Source organism: Hypomesus nipponensis, chromosome 4 (genome assembly GCF_054491055.1).
Source record: "Hypomesus nipponensis isolate SF chromosome 4, ASM5449105v1, whole genome shotgun sequence".
Lineage (NCBI taxonomy): Eukaryota > Metazoa > Chordata > Actinopteri > Osmeriformes > Osmeridae > Hypomesus > Hypomesus nipponensis.
The window spans coordinates 13,291,819-13,311,362 of NC_140364.1; the positions used below are offsets into that span (position 1 = coordinate 13,291,819).

General features: G+C 46.8%; 4 protein-coding genes across 6 annotated transcripts; 1 reads left to right on the top strand and 3 right to left on the bottom strand.

Annotated features, from left to right (window-relative positions):
- Positions 1 to 91: 91 nt before the first annotated feature.
- Positions 92 to 4,621, bottom strand: tmem54b (transmembrane protein 54b). Of its 2 annotated transcripts, XM_084696759.1 has the most exons (7): positions 4,426 to 4,621; positions 3,112 to 3,305; positions 2,872 to 2,931; positions 2,211 to 2,315; positions 1,823 to 2,014; positions 879 to 1,034; positions 92 to 795 (listed from the first exon to the last, which is right to left on the bottom strand). In XM_084696759.1, the coding sequence occupies exons 1-7, from the start codon at positions 4,436 to 4,438 to the stop codon at positions 577 to 579; spliced, it is 939 nt and encodes a 312-aa protein (XP_084552885.1). In that variant the 5' UTR covers positions 4,439 to 4,621; the 3' UTR covers positions 92 to 576. The 2 variants fall into 2 exon arrangements, with proteins under 2 accessions (XP_084552885.1, XP_084552886.1); XM_084696760.1 differs by lacking the exon at positions 2,211 to 2,315 and having other exon boundaries at positions 4,426 to 4,617.
- A 731-nt stretch (positions 4,622 to 5,352) lies between these two features.
- LOC146295689 (gap junction beta-3 protein-like) lies at positions 5,353 to 6,113 on the bottom strand. Its single transcript, XM_084696761.1, has one exon. The coding sequence runs from the start codon at positions 6,111 to 6,113 to the stop codon at positions 5,412 to 5,414; it is 702 nt and encodes a 233-aa protein (XP_084552887.1). The 3' UTR covers positions 5,353 to 5,411.
- Positions 6,114 to 8,985: 2,872 nt separating this feature from the next.
- On the bottom strand, positions 8,986 to 10,161 carry LOC146295690 (gap junction beta-4 protein-like). The gene is made up of 2 exons (XM_084696766.1): positions 9,626 to 10,161; positions 8,986 to 9,448 (listed from the first exon to the last, which is right to left on the bottom strand). Exons 1-2 carry the CDS (start codon positions 10,159 to 10,161, stop codon positions 9,124 to 9,126), a joined length of 861 nt encoding a protein of 286 aa, XP_084552892.1. The 3' UTR covers positions 8,986 to 9,123.
- A 666-nt stretch (positions 10,162 to 10,827) lies between these two features.
- On the top strand, positions 10,828 to 19,516 carry LOC146295691 (homeobox-containing protein 1). Of its 2 annotated transcripts, XM_084696764.1 has the most exons (11): positions 10,828 to 11,044; positions 11,378 to 11,476; positions 11,953 to 12,388; positions 13,158 to 13,243; positions 13,588 to 13,698; positions 14,935 to 15,192; positions 15,607 to 15,751; positions 16,564 to 16,646; positions 17,061 to 17,156; positions 17,345 to 17,463; positions 17,575 to 19,516. In XM_084696764.1, exons 2-11 carry the CDS (start codon positions 11,398 to 11,400, stop codon positions 17,719 to 17,721), a joined length of 1,560 nt encoding a protein of 519 aa, XP_084552890.1. In that variant the 5' UTR covers positions 10,828 to 11,044; positions 11,378 to 11,397; the 3' UTR covers positions 17,722 to 19,516. The 2 variants fall into 2 exon arrangements, with proteins under 2 accessions (XP_084552890.1, XP_084552891.1); XM_084696765.1 differs by lacking the exon at positions 14,935 to 15,192 and having other exon boundaries at positions 10,831 to 11,044.
- Positions 19,517 to 19,544: the final 28 nt, after the last annotated feature.

A 19,544-nucleotide genomic window follows, 5' to 3' on the forward strand; every position in this document is an offset into this window, starting at 1 on the left:
GTGGAAAATCTTGTCAGGTCTTTACTATCGGAAGTCAGGATCCACTCTGATGCTTTCAGTCTGAAGCCCCCTGATTCTTACAGACGAGCTGTTGAGATACCAACTTTTATTTAGGAACAATAAATACAATTCAGCCATGTCTGTTTTTATCACTTCTTTCCAAACGTCTCTAAGACATGCTGCGTCACAGTCCCGCAGCAGTCACTACCATGTGTAGCCAGGGCCTATTTAAGACAGCAGGTCCTCAGACAAACAGACTGGGCTGGTTCAGTTTCAACCAGTCAGACAGAACCAGCTGAGCACAGATTTATGACAACACAGAACAACACACGCACTGCAGAAACAATCCTGCATGTAAACAAACAGCTTTGAGTCATGACACAGTGAGTAACTGTCACAAAGTAAGGCAGCAAGAGTACGATCAACAGCAACAACAACAACAAACAAAATAATGTACGGTCAGTTCACAGCTTGTATGAGAAGTGCTTGAGGAGGAAGTGGATGACCAGGTACGGCTTCCCCCGGGGTTGAGGGTTCAACCAAACAGGTCGTCGACCCCCCCCCCCCCTCCCTCCCTCAGACCCAGAAGCTGGACCTCTGGAGAGAAGCTCTGTCCAGCAGCTCGTGCTGCTCTGGCGCACTGGCCTCCTCCCAGGCCTCCCTGGGGCCCGGCCGGGGCTGCTGGGCACGAAGAGGCTGCCGCTCCGACAGGAAGTGAGGAAGAGGCGGGCGAATACGGTGCTGCCGGGGAACGGTGTGAGGGATGGGGGACGCCTCAATAGGCTCCACCAAGATCTGAAAAACACACACACACAGGATTGAGACGCGGCCCGCGTGTACTGACAGAGTGGGAGACCTGTGAGGGGGCCCAGCCTCACCGTTTTAGAGGCTCCGGGGCCCGCTTGGGGTCTGGCCTCACGAGGCCAACGGGCCAGTCCCAGGAAGGAGATGCACACGGCCAGGCAGCGAGACGCAAACACCAGCTGGACCACACAGGTGGCGATGAGAGGAAACCAGAGGATCAGAGTGGTGCTCTGGAGATGGTAGGGGGAGAGGAGGAGGAGTACATGGGTAGGGTTTTAGAGCCATTTAGAGTTTCAGACCAGTCTGGTTGTTGTAGAGCTGTCATTTTCAGAGTTGGAAGGGGAGGGGGCCCTATTGAAGAGTGTGGGGCACATGATTCACAAAAAGCTGCTGGTTCAGAACACACACAAATGCATTTTAGAAGAAAATGTTGTCTGTTTTCTGGATTTTTCTCTGGCATACATGATGAAACACCCTGGAAACCACAGAGTTCTGCAAGAACGTATCTTAGATATAACTGCCCTCAGAATCCAAACTGTGTCAAAAAAAAAAAAAAAAAAAAGGACCTCAGCTCCTCTTGAATGATCTCTACGCGACTCCTGCGCCGGGTTACAGTATCGACAACAGAATAACACCGACAGAGAGAAACGAGAGCTTGCGTCACGGCGCCCCGGCTTAAAAGCTGAGGCAGGCGTTTCGAAGTCAGAGAGGCTAAACGGAGGTGACAGCCAGTCCTGTCATCCACGGTTACAGCAGGGGACACCCTCAGGTGAAATACAAGGCCAGGTCGGCGACTTGGCCACCGGGCAGCAGGCCCAGGCCTGGCCCAGAACATCCCTTCCATAAAGCCGTGGCGGTATGGAACACACGACGCATCCGCACGGTGCGTGCGTGTGACAGGTGGTGCTGACTGCGACGTGGGCGTGTGTCAGTCAGGTGGATGTGACAGCCCCAGCCTCAGGGCTGTCGGGGCGAGAGGGTCTCTTCACACATGTCCAACCCACGCCCCTTGACTTACATAGATGCGCGTGGGGTCGAAGGGGCACTCGTTGGTGATGCTGGAGTAGCCAATGGTATCGGGGAACCGGCATTGAGTCAGCAAGCTCCGCCCACCCTGAAGTACAGTCCTCGCAACAGAGACGGTGAGGCCCACGGCAGAGGCCGCAGCTAGGAGACCAGCGGCAAGGCTAACGGTGAACAACGACCACATCTAAGGAGAGAGAGAGAGAGAGAGAGAGAGAGAGAGAGAGAGAGAGAGAGAGAGACACACAAACACAAACAGACAGGTGTCTGTCAGTACGTACTCGCGTCTTGCAAAGAAGGTTACATATAAATGTCAGTTAGTGGAGGCGCTGTCATGCCTATTCTCGCTGTGTCGTGTTTACTTTGACGTTTCCTTTATTTACCAGTCTGGGAGAGGCTTCATGCTGTACAGCTTGAGTTTGTCTAGTCTCAGTGAAATCACTGGTCTGGTGGTCTGAGCTGCTATACAGCTCTGACGTAAGAAAGAACTAGGGAATAATTACGACAAAGAAAGAAAGAAATAAAAGAGAGAGAGAGAAAGAACAGCCTATTGCATCCCTTGTGCTCAGCCTGGATTCCCAGACACAGAGCTTAGAAACCTGGAGTCCGTTTCTGGAGTTCAAAGTATGAAGAAATAAAAGACTAACTGGAGACAAGGACAGAGACAACAAAGCAGACAGAGACAACAAAGCAGACAGAGATGACCTTAATGATTATTCAGGATTACTGTTGTTTTGTAAATGTTATGTGCTTTTAATGTGTCTTTAGGTTCTGTGCCACAAACTCCCGCTCTGAAGATATTTACATTGGTCAGATGGCTGAGCGGTTAGGGAATCGGGCTAGTAATCAGAAAGTTGCTGGTTCGATTCCCGGCCGTGAAAAAATGACGTTGTGTCCTTGGGCAAGGCACTTCACCCTACTTGCCTCGGGGGGAATATCCCTGTCTTACTGTAAGTTGCTCTGGATAAGAGCGTCTGCTAAATGACTACATGTAAATGTACTAAGACGGACAGATGGATGGAGAGGAAGAAGAGGAACACTCACCAACATTCTGCTCTTGGTGTTTTTAGACAGGATAACAGCCAGAATCCCGACAACCACTCCCTAAAGCGACGACACAAGCAGAGATCAACCACACTGTTTTCTAGTCAGAACCGCACCCCCTCATCTACCATCTGTCAGGCTTTACCAACAAACACATACATCACGCAGCGCAACTACACGAAACAAACATCCGAAAACCCAGGACATGTATCCTGCGTAGCGCCGCGGCGCGCGTCTCACCACGAGGCCCGCGGTGAGGGCCATCACGTTGGACACGGCGTAGGTGGGGGAGCTGGCCTTGTGCAGGCTGATGTGTCGGAGCACCGCCCCGTGGACAAGCGCCCCCAGCAGGAAGTTGATGTGACCCAGCAGCACCATGCTCAGACCCATCTTCATCAGAGCCTTGGGCTCGTCCAGCCTGGAGCAGCACACATCTGGGGAGGAGAGGGCCAGGGCGCGTGGGAGACAGACATGTCGATAAATAGAGAGGTATCGTGGAGGCAGGGGCCTAGGCTTCATTTTACCTCATATAAAAGCTGGCATTTCACTTTCTGAAAAACAAGAAATATGTTGCCGTCCGTCCCCCCCGTCCCCCCATCTCCAGACTTTTTCGTAAGAAAAATTGTATACAACGGCTGCAGCCTCGGTTGTGAAAAAAAAGAAGCCACCCACATATGAAAACAAAGACACCCTGACAAAGATAAATCAAAGAGATGCACCCTGGTGAGAAGCTGTGCAGCCCGTGTGCGTGCGTGCATGAGTGCACCCACGTGAGGGAAGCAGAAAGCACTCGGCTGACTCAGTGGAAGTTGTTCTAACCCAACATCATGTTTCACCAAGGATCAAAGTCCTCTAAATGAACTATTCCTGTCATACTGACCTGATACACAGACTCAGGGTTAAAACAACGGTGGAGATGTCACTGTTATTAATCATTATCAGCTGAATACACCTCCCGCAGGTCAGTCACAAATCGTTCAACCAAGGGGTTGAGCACACTGAACAGAGAGTCAGGACACGTGCAAGGCCCACAAGGCAGCTGCTGTGTGTGCGCACAGCATTAGCATGATGTACAGCCCTTCAGATTATAAGACACTGTAAGCATGTGTGTAAACTTGATTATGGGTTTGGATGACAACTGAAACCAGTTTCATGGAATGATTAATGAATGGAAAGCTAGTGTGTATGTCTGTGTGCATGTGTGTGTGTTCCCATAGGGGAAGTTTTATTCTCGGCCCAAAAGACAACCTCCACATTCTTCTCATTCCTGTGTACAGCTGGTTAAGTCACAATCTACCAGGTTCCAATATGTCTGAAGAGTCTGCCGTAACCACACCCATGCAAGTGACCAGGACTCAAGGTTGATGATGTCCTTCTCCACCGTAGTGTGTAATATATATTTGTTATATCGATCATATTGCCAGAAATACCATTGCTTGATCAGATCTATGCATAACTTAAGTTACACAACCTAACTGTAAGCAGCTCGTGATTTCATTCACCCGTCCTCATCCATGTCCAAATTTCGATATGCTACCTTCATCTTTTATTTACCTGTCTTGGCCATAATGGATCTTTTGGTTTCCGGATTAATTCATCATCCACAGAGGCAGCTAGTGATTTCGATTAGGTTATGTGTAGCCTATGCTTCGGAGTGTGGCTGGTCTGGCTTGCTCTTGAAGAATGAAGATTGCACTGGTTTTCGGTGGACTAGACCGCCCACAGGTGCGCTCATTTACAAACACAAGTTAACTATCTCCTACAACCCCCAGGACGTTTTTCGGTTTACCTGTTCATTCAAATTCCTCTTTGCAGAACCGCTTTTTGTAGGTCTGGTTGTCAAAAAGAACAATTCTGTGGGGTTTCCCTTGATACAGTGATACAAATACTAGTTGTTGGAATCTAAATAACTTTATTTCAATAACTGAGGAACCGGAGTGAAGTTGGTGGTTGGATGATCCTCTGCTTTCTTAATGGAACATTAGCGCCCCCCGCCGGGAAATGAGATCATCGCACCAGCTCAGGTGAGCTCACATGTAACAATAGGATATTGAATATCCTATAAAGCAAATAATAGTTTTTTAACATTTCAATAATAAATACCACGTAAAAATAAACTAATAACGTGATGTGGGATATATTCTTAGCATTTTCGCTTGGAGAAAAATGATTGCAAATCAGCTCTATACTTAAATTGGCAATTCAAGTATGGCAAAGATAGGTTGAGGTTAAGAGTCAAAAGAGTGGAATAAAATGATTTGTTTATCTGTTTATTGTGTGAACATGACTTGACATGACAATATGCAGGCTGTATGGTACTGTATGGTACTGTCAGGGTATTCAAAACATTGCTTGTATGCTTCTATGCTTTAAAACATTCACATGAATAATTGACAGGCCTATTAGCTAATTCAGGTTACATGCCGCACATCGGCTACAAATCATTGTCTTCTTGAACTCATTATTTACAATAATTTACGGCACTTTTGGCTTGACTGCAGTTTACCTCACGCATCGCAGTCTTTGGCACCTCACAGCACTTATGATCTTTGCTCCGAACACGCTACCCTGGAGGTACGGAGCCTGCCCCTTTGACTGAGCTTCTGACCCCGCATGGCCATCAGGTAAAAGATCTCACTGACGTTGAGGACCACGCAGATGACCGACGCTCCTACCATGAAGTAGGTGAAGACGCGCTTCTCTGTTGGCCGTGCGATGTAACAGTCTACTATGTTGGGACACGGCTGCATGTTGCACTTGACGCGGCGCGGCATGTCAAAGTTGTTGTAGATGAGGTGGAGCATGAGCAGGAAGGACACCTCAATAATTGTTTTGAAGAAGAGACTGAGGAGGTAAGTCCACCACAGCCCTCCGTGCTTCTGCCCAGGGTTGTCATAGAGATGGACGTCGTTGCCGTGTTTGGCCTGATACTTGCGTTCGCGCTCCTCCCGGTACGCCACGTGAAGAACGACCATGAACGATGGGCAGGTGACGAAGATGAGCTGGAGGGCCCAGAGACGAGTGTGGGAGATGGGGAAGAAGTAGTTGTAACAGACGTTGGTGCAGCCAGGCTGGCGGGTGTTGCAGTCAAAGTCTTTCTGGTCGTCGCTCCACACCCTCTCCGCTGCCACCACGAACACCATGACCCTGAAGACGAAGACGACGGACAGCCAGATACGACCAAAGCCCGTGGAGTACTTGTTGACCCCACTCAGGAGGCCCTGGAACTTGGACCAGTCCATGAGGGCAGTTCCGAATCCTCTCCGTTCACCTCTAAAGTTTCAACAATGAGATGCTAGTCTTTGATTGCAGAAACCTGAAGAAAATAAAAGATAGTTTGTTTATTTGCAGCGAGAAATTAAGATATCTAGGCAATATAAAACAACATGTTTTTGGTGATTAACCAAATTCAGACGCCTCCAACTGAAAGAAAACAAGAACTTGCAGTATAGCCTAAATAATGCACCATAAAAAGAGTTTGGAGTATGCGTTAACATCAAATAAACTCCTGTGTGTTACTTTAGGCCAACTTCATTCTCTTTTTAAATATAGAATTTAGACTGAAGATGTTTGTGTGCTGTTCTCCTCTGATCCTAGTCTTTAAATCACTTCTCACACCCACTCACTCTCCTGAAGTGTTTTTCATGGGTGGTTGCTTTGAAGAAAGTCTCCTTTAATATTTAATCAAAACCGTTGCCCTTGGAGCCCTCATCAAGTGCTCTTCACTACGGTTTGTGAAACACATACCTACTACACGAATGACAACATTTCCAGAAATATGATTACATGACACTTGAAAAAACTCTCAAAAGCAAACTTATTTTTCCATTGGTTAAAATCAGCTTCAAAGGGAAAAAGTGTTGGAATTAAAATGCAAATGAGTGATTATCAGTCGTTTTCATACTTAGTCTCTCAAGTGTCCTCCACTGGCCACATTCAGATGTCTGTGGACCAAAAGAAAATAAAAACGTATTGAAACAAGATATACTACGTCTTAACTTCTCCCACCCCAATCAAGTGTGACTGTCTTTGCACTGGACCTCTGGGTCATATTCAAAGGTGTGGTCTTTCAAGTTTTGACATCCGTTCGGATAAAATAAAAATTGCACATGGGTATACTACTGGAATCTTATCAGCTCGCAATGACTTGTGTTGGTTGTTCACACAATAGACTGATACGATTGTCTTTTTCAAAGCTTTCTTATAGCCGTAATTCGGCAACACCTTTCTAACACACCTCACAGATATCCACACACCTTACAGATATCCACACACCTCACAGATATCTACACACCTCACAGATATCCACACACCTCACAGAGATCCACACACCTCACAGATATCCACACACCTCACAGAGATCCACACCTTTACACACCTCACAGAGATCCACACACCCACACACCTCACAGATATCCACACACCTCACAGATATCCACACACCTCACAGAGATCCACACCTTTACACACCTCACAGAGATCCACACACCCACACACCTCACAGAGATCCACACACCTCACAGAGATCCACACACCCACACACCTCACAGAGATCCACACCTCACACGCTGGTCCTATTAGCCCTGCCTCAGACAGAACTTCAGCCGAGGTTCCTGTCACCCGTTTAAGACCACGGTGATCTGTAAATACCTGCAGATCAGAGCCAAACTGTGATTGGCTGGCTGGATCCTATCACTTCTAGCCTGGTGAGCCTTCTCTGACTAACCATGAATGTCTGGATTGAATTGCAGGCAAAGGTGGGGTTGTTATGGTAACAGAGCTTCAGCTTTTCCCGGTGGGTGAGTTTGGTATCTGTCGATCGGTACTGCTTGCACCTCTGATCGACACACACAAGCTTGGTTTCGGTTGCACCCCAGAGCTCGCTCTCTCCAAACAGAGATTAAACCAAATGAAAAGATTAAACTGAAATCCAAACAGGAAACTCCCAGGAAGCCAAGATACGAAGATATGGATTCATAAAGAAACAGCATTACAATCCAACAGAGAGCAGATTTGGAGGTTATCAATGCTTGAGTCATTATTCTTCAGAGTGAGGTGTTGTATCCCAGTGTGCTGTTCTCTGGTAGGGAGGTACTTCACCACACCAGTTCTCTCACATCAACAGCCACTGTTACCTAATCCCAGGCTTGCAGGGAGGACAGATATGGGTGTGAAATACTTTAAAATTGCCAGTTTAGGAGTAGGCACTGTACTTGTCCTTAATCACCACTCCCTGCTCTCCACTGCCCACGTGCAATAAATCAAGGCTTTTCAGTGCCCTTATCTTGATTTAATTTGTGACTTGGTTGAATTGGAAATTCAAATACTGTCTTCAATTTTGTGTACAGTACACTTGTGTTGAGTGAACTTTTTCCCAGTGAGGTCCATTTAAATGCCTACATGCTTGTCTCAGCATTCGTTGAATGGTAATTGAACAAATCCGGTAATTGAACAAATTCAAATTCTGATTCTGATTGCTGACTAGTTGGTGAAATGTTCAATGAGCAATGAGAAAATGATCCAGATTATTGAACGCATGAACATTTTGTCTCTGAGCCATCCACATCCCCGTCTTATTGAGCCTTATGGGGAGTCAGATGGCTGAGCGGTTAGGGTATCAGGCTACTAATCAGAAGGTTGCCGGTTTGATTCCTGGCTGTGGAAAATGATGTTGTGTCCTTGCGCAAGGCTCTTCACCCTACTTGCCTCGGGGGGAATGTCCCTGTACTTACTGTAAGTCGCTCTGGATAAGAGCTTCTGCTAAATGACTGAATGTAAAATGTAATGTAAAATGTTATCGTATCACTTGCATATGGGGACATGCAGTATAAATATTGATTAATTTCCCCATTTCAAAACACATCTCTGTAAAACTGCTTTGTCCACTTAATGGCAATTGCACTGCTTCCTTCTGTTGCTTTTAATGTTGTTGTATTCTTCATTTTTCTGCTGCTTTGAATGTTTTTTGAACCTCTGTACAGTGTCCATGAGTGCAGAGAAAGGCGGTTTGGAAATTAAATTCAGTTATTATTATTAGCAGTATATGTGGTTGTAGAAATGGGATTTGAAACAGGTCATTCGCAAAGTTTAAAATTCAGAAACATGAGGCTTTATTTGAAACTACAAGAAAAAATAATTTTCCTGTATGCAAATGAAAAACTGTAGTAAACAATACATATCATACATTTAACAAAAACATAAAGTTTGTTCTGATAAGTCATTCATATAGCCACACAGTTTTAAACGAAGGGGTCAGTGATTTTCCGAACAGCATACACCTTTCTCCGGAGGTAACTCCTGGCTGTAGGGCGGTGCAGAGATCTGAGTCTTAGCAGTGCCATCATGCATCTCAGCCAGCTTCATTTTCTGCAGCCCTGGCCCGTTCAACACCAAACTGCCCTTTGTGGTCAGGGGGGCGGTCGACATGACAGACGATCGCCCTCGACCAGGGTGAGATCCTCTGCAGCACTCGCCACATCTCTTCCCCACCAGGTACACCATCTCCAACAGGGTGAGGAGGATGCACACGACACTGGTCACCACCAGGAACACGGTGAACACTCGCTTTTCTGTGGGCCTGAAGTCAGAGAGAACACACACCCATTACCAATACATACAGATATAAACATACACGGTGTATATCACACCACAAATAACAAGCTGTCAGTTATATCTTACTAGTCGCTCAAAAAGAAGGAAAGACAAGACAAGAAGATGTGAAAAGAATCACGTCTTGACGATTACAACAGCTCACCTGGCGATGAAGCAGTCCACCACGTTGGGGCATGGGTCCTCTGAGCACTTGACCACAAGGGGAAAGAAAGGGTCCTCATAGATGTAGAACACCAGGAAGATGAACACGGCATCCACCACCAACTTAAAAGCCAGGCTCAGAAAGTAGGTCCACCACAGCCCTCCTCGCTTCTTCCCCGTGTGGTCGTAGATGGGGACGCAGTCCTCGCCGTGCTTCAGCCGGCGTTTCCGTTCACGTCCGTCCCGGTACGCGACGTGGAGCACCACCAGGAGGGAGGGGCAGGTGACGAAGATGAGCTGGAGGGCCCAGAGACGAGTGTGGGAGACGGGGTAGAAGTGGTCGTAGCACACGTTGTGGCAGCCCGGCTGGCGGGTGTTGCAGTCAAAGTCTTTCTGCTCGTCGCCCCACACTTTCTCCGCCGCCACCACAAACACCATGAGCCTGAAGATGAACACGACCGACAGCCAGATACGGCCGAAGGCAGTGGAGTACTTGTTGACCCCACTCAGGAGACCCTGTAGGAAAGCCCAGTTCATGTTGCAGTTGTGTTGGTATTTTCAGCCCTTATATATCTCTAACCGTGACAGACATTACTCGGTCTTCAATACAAAACATTCTAGGAAAACTTTTTCTACTCAGTAAGTCGGCTGCCTCTTTGTACGCTGCATTAGGGAGTATTTATTTGTCAGGTGTGGCCTCTCTATGTATCTAACCACTACCAAGTCAAGGACAGCCTCTCTTTCTTACTTGGGATCACTGCCAACAAAGTTATAAGGGAGGGAGGGGCAGTGTGTGGCTCTAAGTGGGTAATCAGACTTATTCACTATAGCAGGGATAGGAATGGTAGCCTGTTTTACATAACATCTTCTGAGACAAGCTGTGATTCACTAATGAAGTGTATACAAGAGTGCGTGTCTGTGTGGTCATGCAAAACTATTGATGAATAATGTGTTGCCAATGACCAAACCGGCTTTCAATTGACTGAAAAAAGAATGCAGATTTAGGGCTTGGGCTACTAAGTTTTAAAACCCCAAACCTATAGGTTTAGATCTTGGAAACTTGATATGGTTAGAAACCCAAAGTTTTTATCGAAGCCGTTGCTTAAGATGTTTTGAGTCTCCCTCCTTGGCAATTCATAAACTACTTCCTGGATCACCACACCGGTACTGTGGCGGGTGAGGGGTCAATATTATTGAGACCGACTCCCCACGTACTGACTCGGTTTCTCCTCTGCTGCATGCCTGGACTGTGTGACCCTGCAAGGATCACCTTCATTAGCTAATTGACTACAATAGGCAGCCAAGGCGGGGTTGGTGTGCACAATCGGAGAGACAAGTATTTTACCGACAGTGCACTGACTGCTTTGCCCGCCACGCTCCACGTACACCCGGCTGCAGACTGCCACCACAACAGCGGGAGGTAAGAAGGCAGAGGGGGATAGCATCCCGTTAACGGTCTAGCTAACTGGCTAGTAGGTAGACTAGCTAGCAAAATTAGCTACTCTAGCTACTAGCCAGTTAGATGGCTAATATTGTGCATCCGCTTCCACGATTAGGTGGTTAGACTGCTGTAACATTGTCATTGGCTGTGTTTACTAGCCAGCTAACGTTGGCTTATAATATTGTCGTGCACACTGGCTTAGCTAACTTAACTTATCTAGCCAGAGTTACTTTTATAGTTAGCTAGCTAGCCAGCTAGCTTCTCAGGCTATTGAGTGCACCGTACTGCAGCACGTCACTTCTCTCTCACTAGCTACACAGCTCCGCCAAACCATGCGACAGTGGTGTCAAGCGGCTGCGACCCCACGCACTGAACCGCTACCTTCGGGTCGCCTGTCACCCTCATTATCAGGTACCGCAACCAACAAATCACACAAAACAGTCCCTGCATTTTTGCTCGTGTTGTATCAGTAGAGTAAACATATTTCGTTAAAATATGCTGCCTGTCATATTTAGACCGAATATTTGGCACTTGAGTAGTGTGACGTGACTGCCAAATAACTTGTGCCAAAGTTGCCCAGACTTTAAATGACCGATACTTCGGAGAGGACACTGCAGTGTGTGGTCAAGCTCGCTTGACTGTTACATAAAGAAAACAAAGTATAGTTTTATTTCCAGATTTGCGACAAATCTATAGCCTACGGTTATTTTTAGACAGTAACTTGATAGTGTTATCGCAGAGTTATGTAATTAAGTATGTTAATTTAATGGGAAGAAAAAACGTGTGTGTATACTGTATATATTTATATATATATATATATATATATATATATATATTTTTTTTTTATTGCCTTTTTGTAATACGTAATTTCCATGACAACCCTTAAGATGCCAGGATGGAGTGTTGTGAGGTGGAGCCGCGCTACACCATAGAACAGATCGATCTGCTCCAGCGCCTTCGTCTCTCAGGGATGACCAAGCCCCAGATCATCCACGCCTTGGAGTCCCTGGAGCGCTTGGAGCCAGACCACCGGCCTCCATACTTTGACCCGCACGCAGCCCCCTCCAACACCACCCCTACCCCGGCCACGGCCCCTGCGCCCTCCTCCTCCTCTTCCCTCTCCTCCTCCTCCTCCCTCTCTCTGGCCTCCGCCACCACGCAGACCCCTGGCCTGGATGGCGCCTCGCTGTCTCCTAGCAACAGCTACGAAGCCTCGCCCCCGCCCCAGTACCCACCGGGGGTCGGAGTTCAAAGGTCGTTCAGCTATGACATCATGGGAGAAGAAGACTGGGATCTGGAGGAGAAGGTGGAGGAGTACATGAGGTGAGGAGACGGAATTAAATAAAATATCAATAACTGGTAACATTACAATATAATAATGACCTTAACTGGTAGCTTACCGTAGAAGGATAGAGCAAAAGCGGTAGATCAGAAAGGCTTTTAATCGGAATGTTTGCACAGACAAGGAATTGACTTTGGCAGGAACATTCAACATATAGGAATCTTAAATATGTGTTCTAACTATACTAAAGGTACAAATTGTAGTACCAAAAAATGAGTACTAAGGGGATTTAGAAATACAGATTAAAAAATATATATAAAGTAACCATAATTTACAATATAAAAATACAAATAGTATAAAATATACAAATAGTGTAACAGTGCAAATTGCAATGTGGCAAGATACACACTTTGTAAAAAACAAGATGTATATTATGGTTATTCAGGTTAGACTGAAGGAAGACAAACGGGCCATAAAAGTGTGCAGAGACATGGAGACCATAATAACATCACAGGACAGGAACTGTCCCCAGAGACTGGGTTATTCTCAGTTAGCGTGACGAATGTGGGTCGAGTGTTTAGGGAAGGATGGAAACAGAGCATGTCAGATTCTGCTGGGGCAGAACGGAACTTTTGTAGGTTCAAATGGCTATAAACGATTTGGCCCCTTTTGGGGGGAAAATTCCCTTCCTGAAACACACCACAGCAGCCCTGCTCCCCTCTCATTAGAACCCTTTTGGGTTCTAATCCCTTGGGGATTCTCAGGAAACAGGAAGTGCGTGTTGTGACTGTGTGATGCTCGGTGTTGCAGGAGGGACAGTAACCTGGTGAAGGAGGAGATCAAAACGTTCCTCAACAATCGCAGGATCTCCCAAGCCATCGTGGGCCAAGTCACAGGTACAACACTAACTATCTCCACACTAACTATATAGGGGACCAAATCTGATCCTAATTGGGGATAAGTATAGTTTATTATGCATTTATCTAGTCTTTTTTTCGATCTAAATTATAAAAATGTATCCACCTGTTTTATCCTCCTCTTCCTCAACCTGTCTCCTCCCCCTCCTCCTCCTCTTGCTCCACCTGTCTCTTTTTCCCATTCCTCCTCTTCCTCTTCCTCCACCTGTCTCCTCCTCTTCCTCCACCTGTCTCTTCTTCCTATTCTTCCTCTTCCTCCACCTGTCTCTTCTTCCTACTCCTCCTCTTCCTCTTCCTCCACCTGTCTCCTCTTGCTCCTCCAGGCATCAGCCAGAGCTACATCTCCCAGTGGCTGCTGCAGCAGGGCCTGGAGATGAGTGACACCAAGCGCAGGGCTTTCTATCGCTGGTATCTGCTGGAGAGGAACAGCCCTGGTAAGGGCTCGATTAGGGTGGAGGTGGGGGGGGGGGGTGGTGAAGGGGGAAGTTAATCGGCTAAGGGGCTAAGATATTTAAGGATGGGGTTAGGGTTATGCTGTGTGTTTGGGGGGACGATATTTGTTTGTGCTGCTTGCCACTTCTTTCCCTGTCCATCCGTCCTCACTCACCCATCCCCTGTCCCAATGGCTTGCACTGTGCACCCCCCTTCCCTCCTCCCCCTCCATCCGTCCTGGTCCAGGGGGGAGGAGTTAGTGGGGGGGGGGGGGGGGGGGGACTCAGAGGAGGCAAACAACCTATCAGGTCGCTCTAAGTGGAAAGACGTGAAAGATAAAAACAGAAGTGTCACTCTAGATGCTAATCGATAATGAAGTCATCTGATGTTTCAGATGGAATTCCAGCGGGTGGTTGTGGTCCATACATGCTCCTAGATAACAGCTGGCACCATCGACCTTTCTGTGTCCTCTGGTGGGCTGTATAACTGCTACACAGGCAGGTTTCAACCTGCCCTGAGCCAACCACCTTAACCCGAGGTTAGACATGATCAACTGGGAGTATGTCTAGGTAAACTCTGGGGATGTAACGGGAAGAAAAAAAAACTCATGATAATTGGCTCTTGTTAATTTAGACTGAAATGATTAATATTAATAATGGTGTAATGGTCATTCTTATTCATTTCTGTTATTATTGCATCTAACAAACCTCCCTGGACCATCTTCTGTCCTTCAGTGCATTCCCTGTTCCTTCTTCACCCCCTCCCCTTCCACCACCCCAAGCTCTGCTGTGGCTCCTTCGACTAGCTTTCCCTTCAGATCCCAGAGATACTCGGGTGCTGGTTTTCATTCCAACATGGCTAACAGGCTAACAATAACACCCATACTAACAAAGGACTGCTAATTGTTTTGGCTTAACTAGCCTTTCTCTGGTCTCCTGTACGTCTGTCCAGACAGACACGGCTGACGTCGTCTCGGCTTGGGGCGTGTCCTGAGCATGACTAGTTTGTGCTTTTGACTCGGATAGAACGAGATTTACCGAGAGCTCCTTTCGGACTGCGTCTGGCACCGATCTCAGGGGTCCACCGAGAAAAAAGAAAAGAAATGAGGATCATAAAAAAAAAAAAGAAAAACGCCCTCCAAAGAAGTGTGCCCAACTCTTGTCTCTTATCTACCTACTATTGGTTTGCCCATCCGTGGCTGTGGCCTGCCTGACCCCTGGTTTTGTCCTGACCTGAAGGGCTGAGATGCAGTGAAAGCCAGCACGGCCAGGGTCCCGTGGCCAGGGCCAGGGGAGGGGACAGAGACGGGACGGGCGCGGCGGGTGCGGCAGGCGCGGGGGCCATCGCCGCCGGTGTCTCCAGCACGCCCTGGGGCAGACAGAGGGAGCTGCTGATGCACCTGCTCCCATGGTACACTGCTGCAGCGGCAGCCGCCCAGGCCCAGACCCAGGCCCAGGCCCAGGCCCAGACCCAGACCCAGGCCCAGACCCAACCAGGTAAAGCCCAGGTCTAGGCCGGGGCCTAGACACTATGGTTGTGGGACAGTGTAGGAACCTTTCCCCCTTGATACCTAATCATCACATAGCCTGCATGCCTGTGTGTGACCACTGGCTCTCTGTGTGGTGTTTGGGATGCACCTCAATGATCTCAATCAACACACCATCTGCTGCTTACACTTGTAATGGGAACTTTATGAATAATTCAAATGTCTGATGGGAATAAAACGAGAGGGAAGCACTGTTATACTGTTGAGGTACATCCCAGCAACTCTGTTCTGTTTAGACATCTCGTGTCACGAGTCACGACAGGTTTTCTTATTGTCTGCACAACCATTTGGATTGATTTGATTGGTCGTCAGGTTTCGATGTTTTCTGGAAGGTGTGAGTTGTGTCTGTGTCACTCCCCCACAGGCGCCACGCTGTCTATGCGCTCTCTGGTGAAGGAGGAACCTGATTGGAGGACGGCGATCTTACCTGGGGAAAGGGGCGGGCCCCTGAGGTTGCGTCGGGGCAGCAGGTTCACCTGGAGGAAGGAGTGCCAGTCAATCATGGAGAGGTCGGCCACTCAGAACATCCCAATCCCCTTATATAGTACTATGCAACAGTCTTGGGCAAAAAGTTTAGCACACATGCTTGGTGTGCATACATGCAAAGTAAAGCACGTGTGTGTGTGTGTGTGTGCGTGCGTGCGTGCGTGCGTGGTTAGAATCAGAGTACCTCGCTCCCGGATTACGCAGTACTGCTGCAGTGCTGTTCTTTATGGGCTAGTTTAGACCCGCGCTGAAGGACAATACAGAGGTTAGGATAACGGAGAGAGAGAGAGAGACAGAGAGATATGGACAGAGTGAGAGACAGAGAGGAGGCAGGGTGGGATTGGGTGAGATGAGGAGAGATGGAGGGAGGGATCCTTCTGTCTCTGCAGAGTAAGGTCATTCATATCCAGATGGGGGGACTTGATAGGGCAAGGTGCCAACAGGGTAGAGAAAGGACTGGCATGTTCTTTTGAAAACACAGGAACTGTTACCCTCGGTGACTTAGACAGGCTGGAGGGAGTGACTAAGTATTGCAGGGTTTCCTCCTCTCAGTAGGACTGTTTCCACCAAGGTCTACCTTATTTATGACCCTAGGAGAAGAGAAGGGAACCTGAAGTGATAAAAGTACTGAATGCAATCAACCCTAATGTGATCATTAATCTAAAGTGTTACCACTTTGAGAGAACTTCTGATTGGATGATGGTCAGGGAGGGTGTCATTAGCTAGATGTTGTATTCCTACTCTGCCGCATTGGTTAAGTGTTTGGTTCCACTCATTCTTATTGGTTGGGGATCACGTAGCTGTGTTGTAATAGGCTGGGTGTTGCATGTGACAGTTTCTTCATGGAGAATCAGTATCCTGATGAGGCAAAGAGAGAGGATATTGCCAACGCCTGCAACTCTGTCATCCAAAAACCTGGTAATTATCTCTAATTATTCCCTCATATAGCAGATCTGCATGTGATCAGAATCGGAAAGGGTTTTATTAGCCATGAAAGTTTGCACAGACAAGGAATTTACTTTGGCAGGAAGGTGCATACATTAAACATATAGGAATCCTAAAACTTATATATGTGGTCTAACTGCACTAAAGGTACAACTCTACCTAATGCTAATAAAAAATATTATATAAAATATTAAATAGCCAAATAATTTATGCCAAGCTTCTTCCAATATAAACACACCTAAAGGCCATATAAAATAATATAAGATTTATCATCATACACAAAAAATACACACTTCTATAAAGAGTTGTGGACATGTATGAAATGATAGCTAGGTGTGGGCTTGTGTGCCTGTTTCTCATGCCTGAGCTTGTCTTGTAAACCCCCAGGATGCAAGCTGTCCGAGTTTGAGCGGGTGACGGCTTTGAAGGTCTACAACTGGTTCGCCAACCGGCGGAAGGAGATGAAGAGAAGGGCCAACATTGGTGAGTCCTCAACCAATGAGGATGTAGCTATAAAGTAGATATATTACTACACACTGAACACGGAGTCACCCCCCTTCTCTCTCCTCCCCTCCCCTCTCATCTCCTCCCTGTTCCTCCCCTCCCCTCTCATCTCCTCCCTCTTCCTCCCCTCCCCTCTCATCTCCTCCCTCCGTCGCTGTCTCTGTCAGAGGCGGCCATTTTGGAAAGCCACGGCATTGAGGTTCCAAGTCCCAGCTGTCACTCAAACGGGGAGGAGGCGGAGTCACAGGAGTTTGGGGAGCAGGTGAACCCCCGATTCGCAGAGCAGGTGAGTTTGAGCCCGCAAAACTATATTTTGTTATCCAATGAGCAAGCCAAACCTAGATTTCGGTTGTAAAACTGAAGAAATGTGGAGAAAGAAACCCTATTTTCTTCGCAGGATGACTCGTCCTCCAGGAAGGACATTGATCACCAAGATCCGACGCTGCTAACAGCTGCCGAGGTCGTGACCCTGCCTAGCCCCGCCCCTCAGGTCCTGGAACAGAAAGCCGACGAATCGAAAAGGGAGACGGTGGATGAGGAGTGATCAGAGCTGGAGGAACGTGGGGAAAAACTGAAATTTCAATATAAGAAAAAAGACAAAAAAGAAGAAAACGGCTTTTGTGAGTGTCTTCCACCCCCTAGTGGCCTTCAGAGGTAGTTACACTCCGAGAGCTAGTGAGAGATGAAGAAGAGAAAGGTGCTAAATCTCGGTCTGGTGCCTCTAGTGGTAAGGAGGTCACTGTATGTATCAACAGTAATCATGCTTCTAGTAATGGCAATATTTATCTCTCCATCTCTCTCTCCCTATATATATATATATATATAGTGCATTCCAAGACAGTCTTAACAAACAGTCCCTAGAGGGAGTGTATAAGGATAGTTCCCTCTCGTGAAGCTAAAGCCTAACTTCTCTTTTTCTCTTAGCAAATTCCTTTAAGTTGTTTGGAGAGGTTGTGTGGCGGTCATGAGTGGTTTGAAAGTGGTAGAGCCTGCAGGTCAGGTGCATTCTAGGTAAGACCAGAGAGTGTGGTTGAACCATGGTTTTGTGGAAATGTCCAATCAGATAATGCTATACGAGGATGCCTTCTGCACGCCTGAATGTCTGGCTACGTATGTAACTGACTATGCCTAATCAATCGATTGATCAAATCAATCAGTCTGAAAGCCTGTGTTTTAAGAGTATTGCCCTGAGGGACGAATGGAATCTCAGGTAAACCCAAAGATAGTGGATAACGATAGTGAAGAATTGTAAGTAAAAAAAAATAATGTTTTTAAAAAACAACCCTCCGTGTCAATCAAAGCATAGTTCCATATCATGTGTTCTGCCAAAACTTTGTGAACTATGTTTTATTTTTATATATAGCAAACCTCATCCTGGGTTGAATATGCTTCTTATATGTTTCATTTTAACATCTTTGTTTGTATTTTATCATATCTGTTCATTTGTTATTGAGGAACTCCTGTTCAATCATCTGAACCCAGCAAGGGAAGCTAGACTAAATGCAAGTCTACTGTTAGATTTGGGTTCTAACAATGACATTGATGTAATGTTATCATGAAAGTCCTATTTACTAATTTGCTAAAGAGCACTTTTCCTCGTTTATAGAATAAGCTAAAGCTTCTAAGTGGATATGTTTGTATGATTACGAAGATGCACTTCCAAGTTTAGATCATCTTTAACTGAAAGAAGGAAAACAAGCAATGTGATGCATACATGGGTATGCGTGGTTCACTGTGAACTGTTTTGCCCCTTTCAGTAATTCTAACTGTATTTACTTAAGTATTTTCTAAATGTTAGAATGTTTCCTCACTCCCCATTGGTCCAAAGGCCTTCTGAGTTATAGTAAGGCTTTAAATTGTCATGAAATGAACAAAGCCTTTTTTCCTGCCCCATTGATCCTGCCACCTTTAACCTCTTAATGCCAAAGCTATGCCAAGGTAGAGACCAACCCGGAGGGCAACGTGCTGATAGAAACCCGTTGGGACATTACGCCTGCTCGAGACACCTGACTTCACACTATCGCGACGCAAACCGCTGTTCAGATAACTGCTCGTTGTCCAGCCACTAATGCTAGCCGACCGGCTTAATTACCTCAGAACCGGAACGTGTCGTGAACGTGTCGAGTCAGTTGAACTGAACCGACAGCAGCCGTTCTTACTGTTCACGACATCTCTGTTGAGGTTATAACAGTGTCATGTAGCGCTCATGATGATGGGCTTATACCCCGTGTTGACGTGTTCTAAGGCTCAGGCAGGACTTTAAAAGCTGCTTGTGTTACAGATTTAAGATGCTCTCGGTTTGCTTGACTTAGGAAAAATAATAAAACATGTAAACAAGTCATGACGTGTAAAGCGTATTTTTCCGAG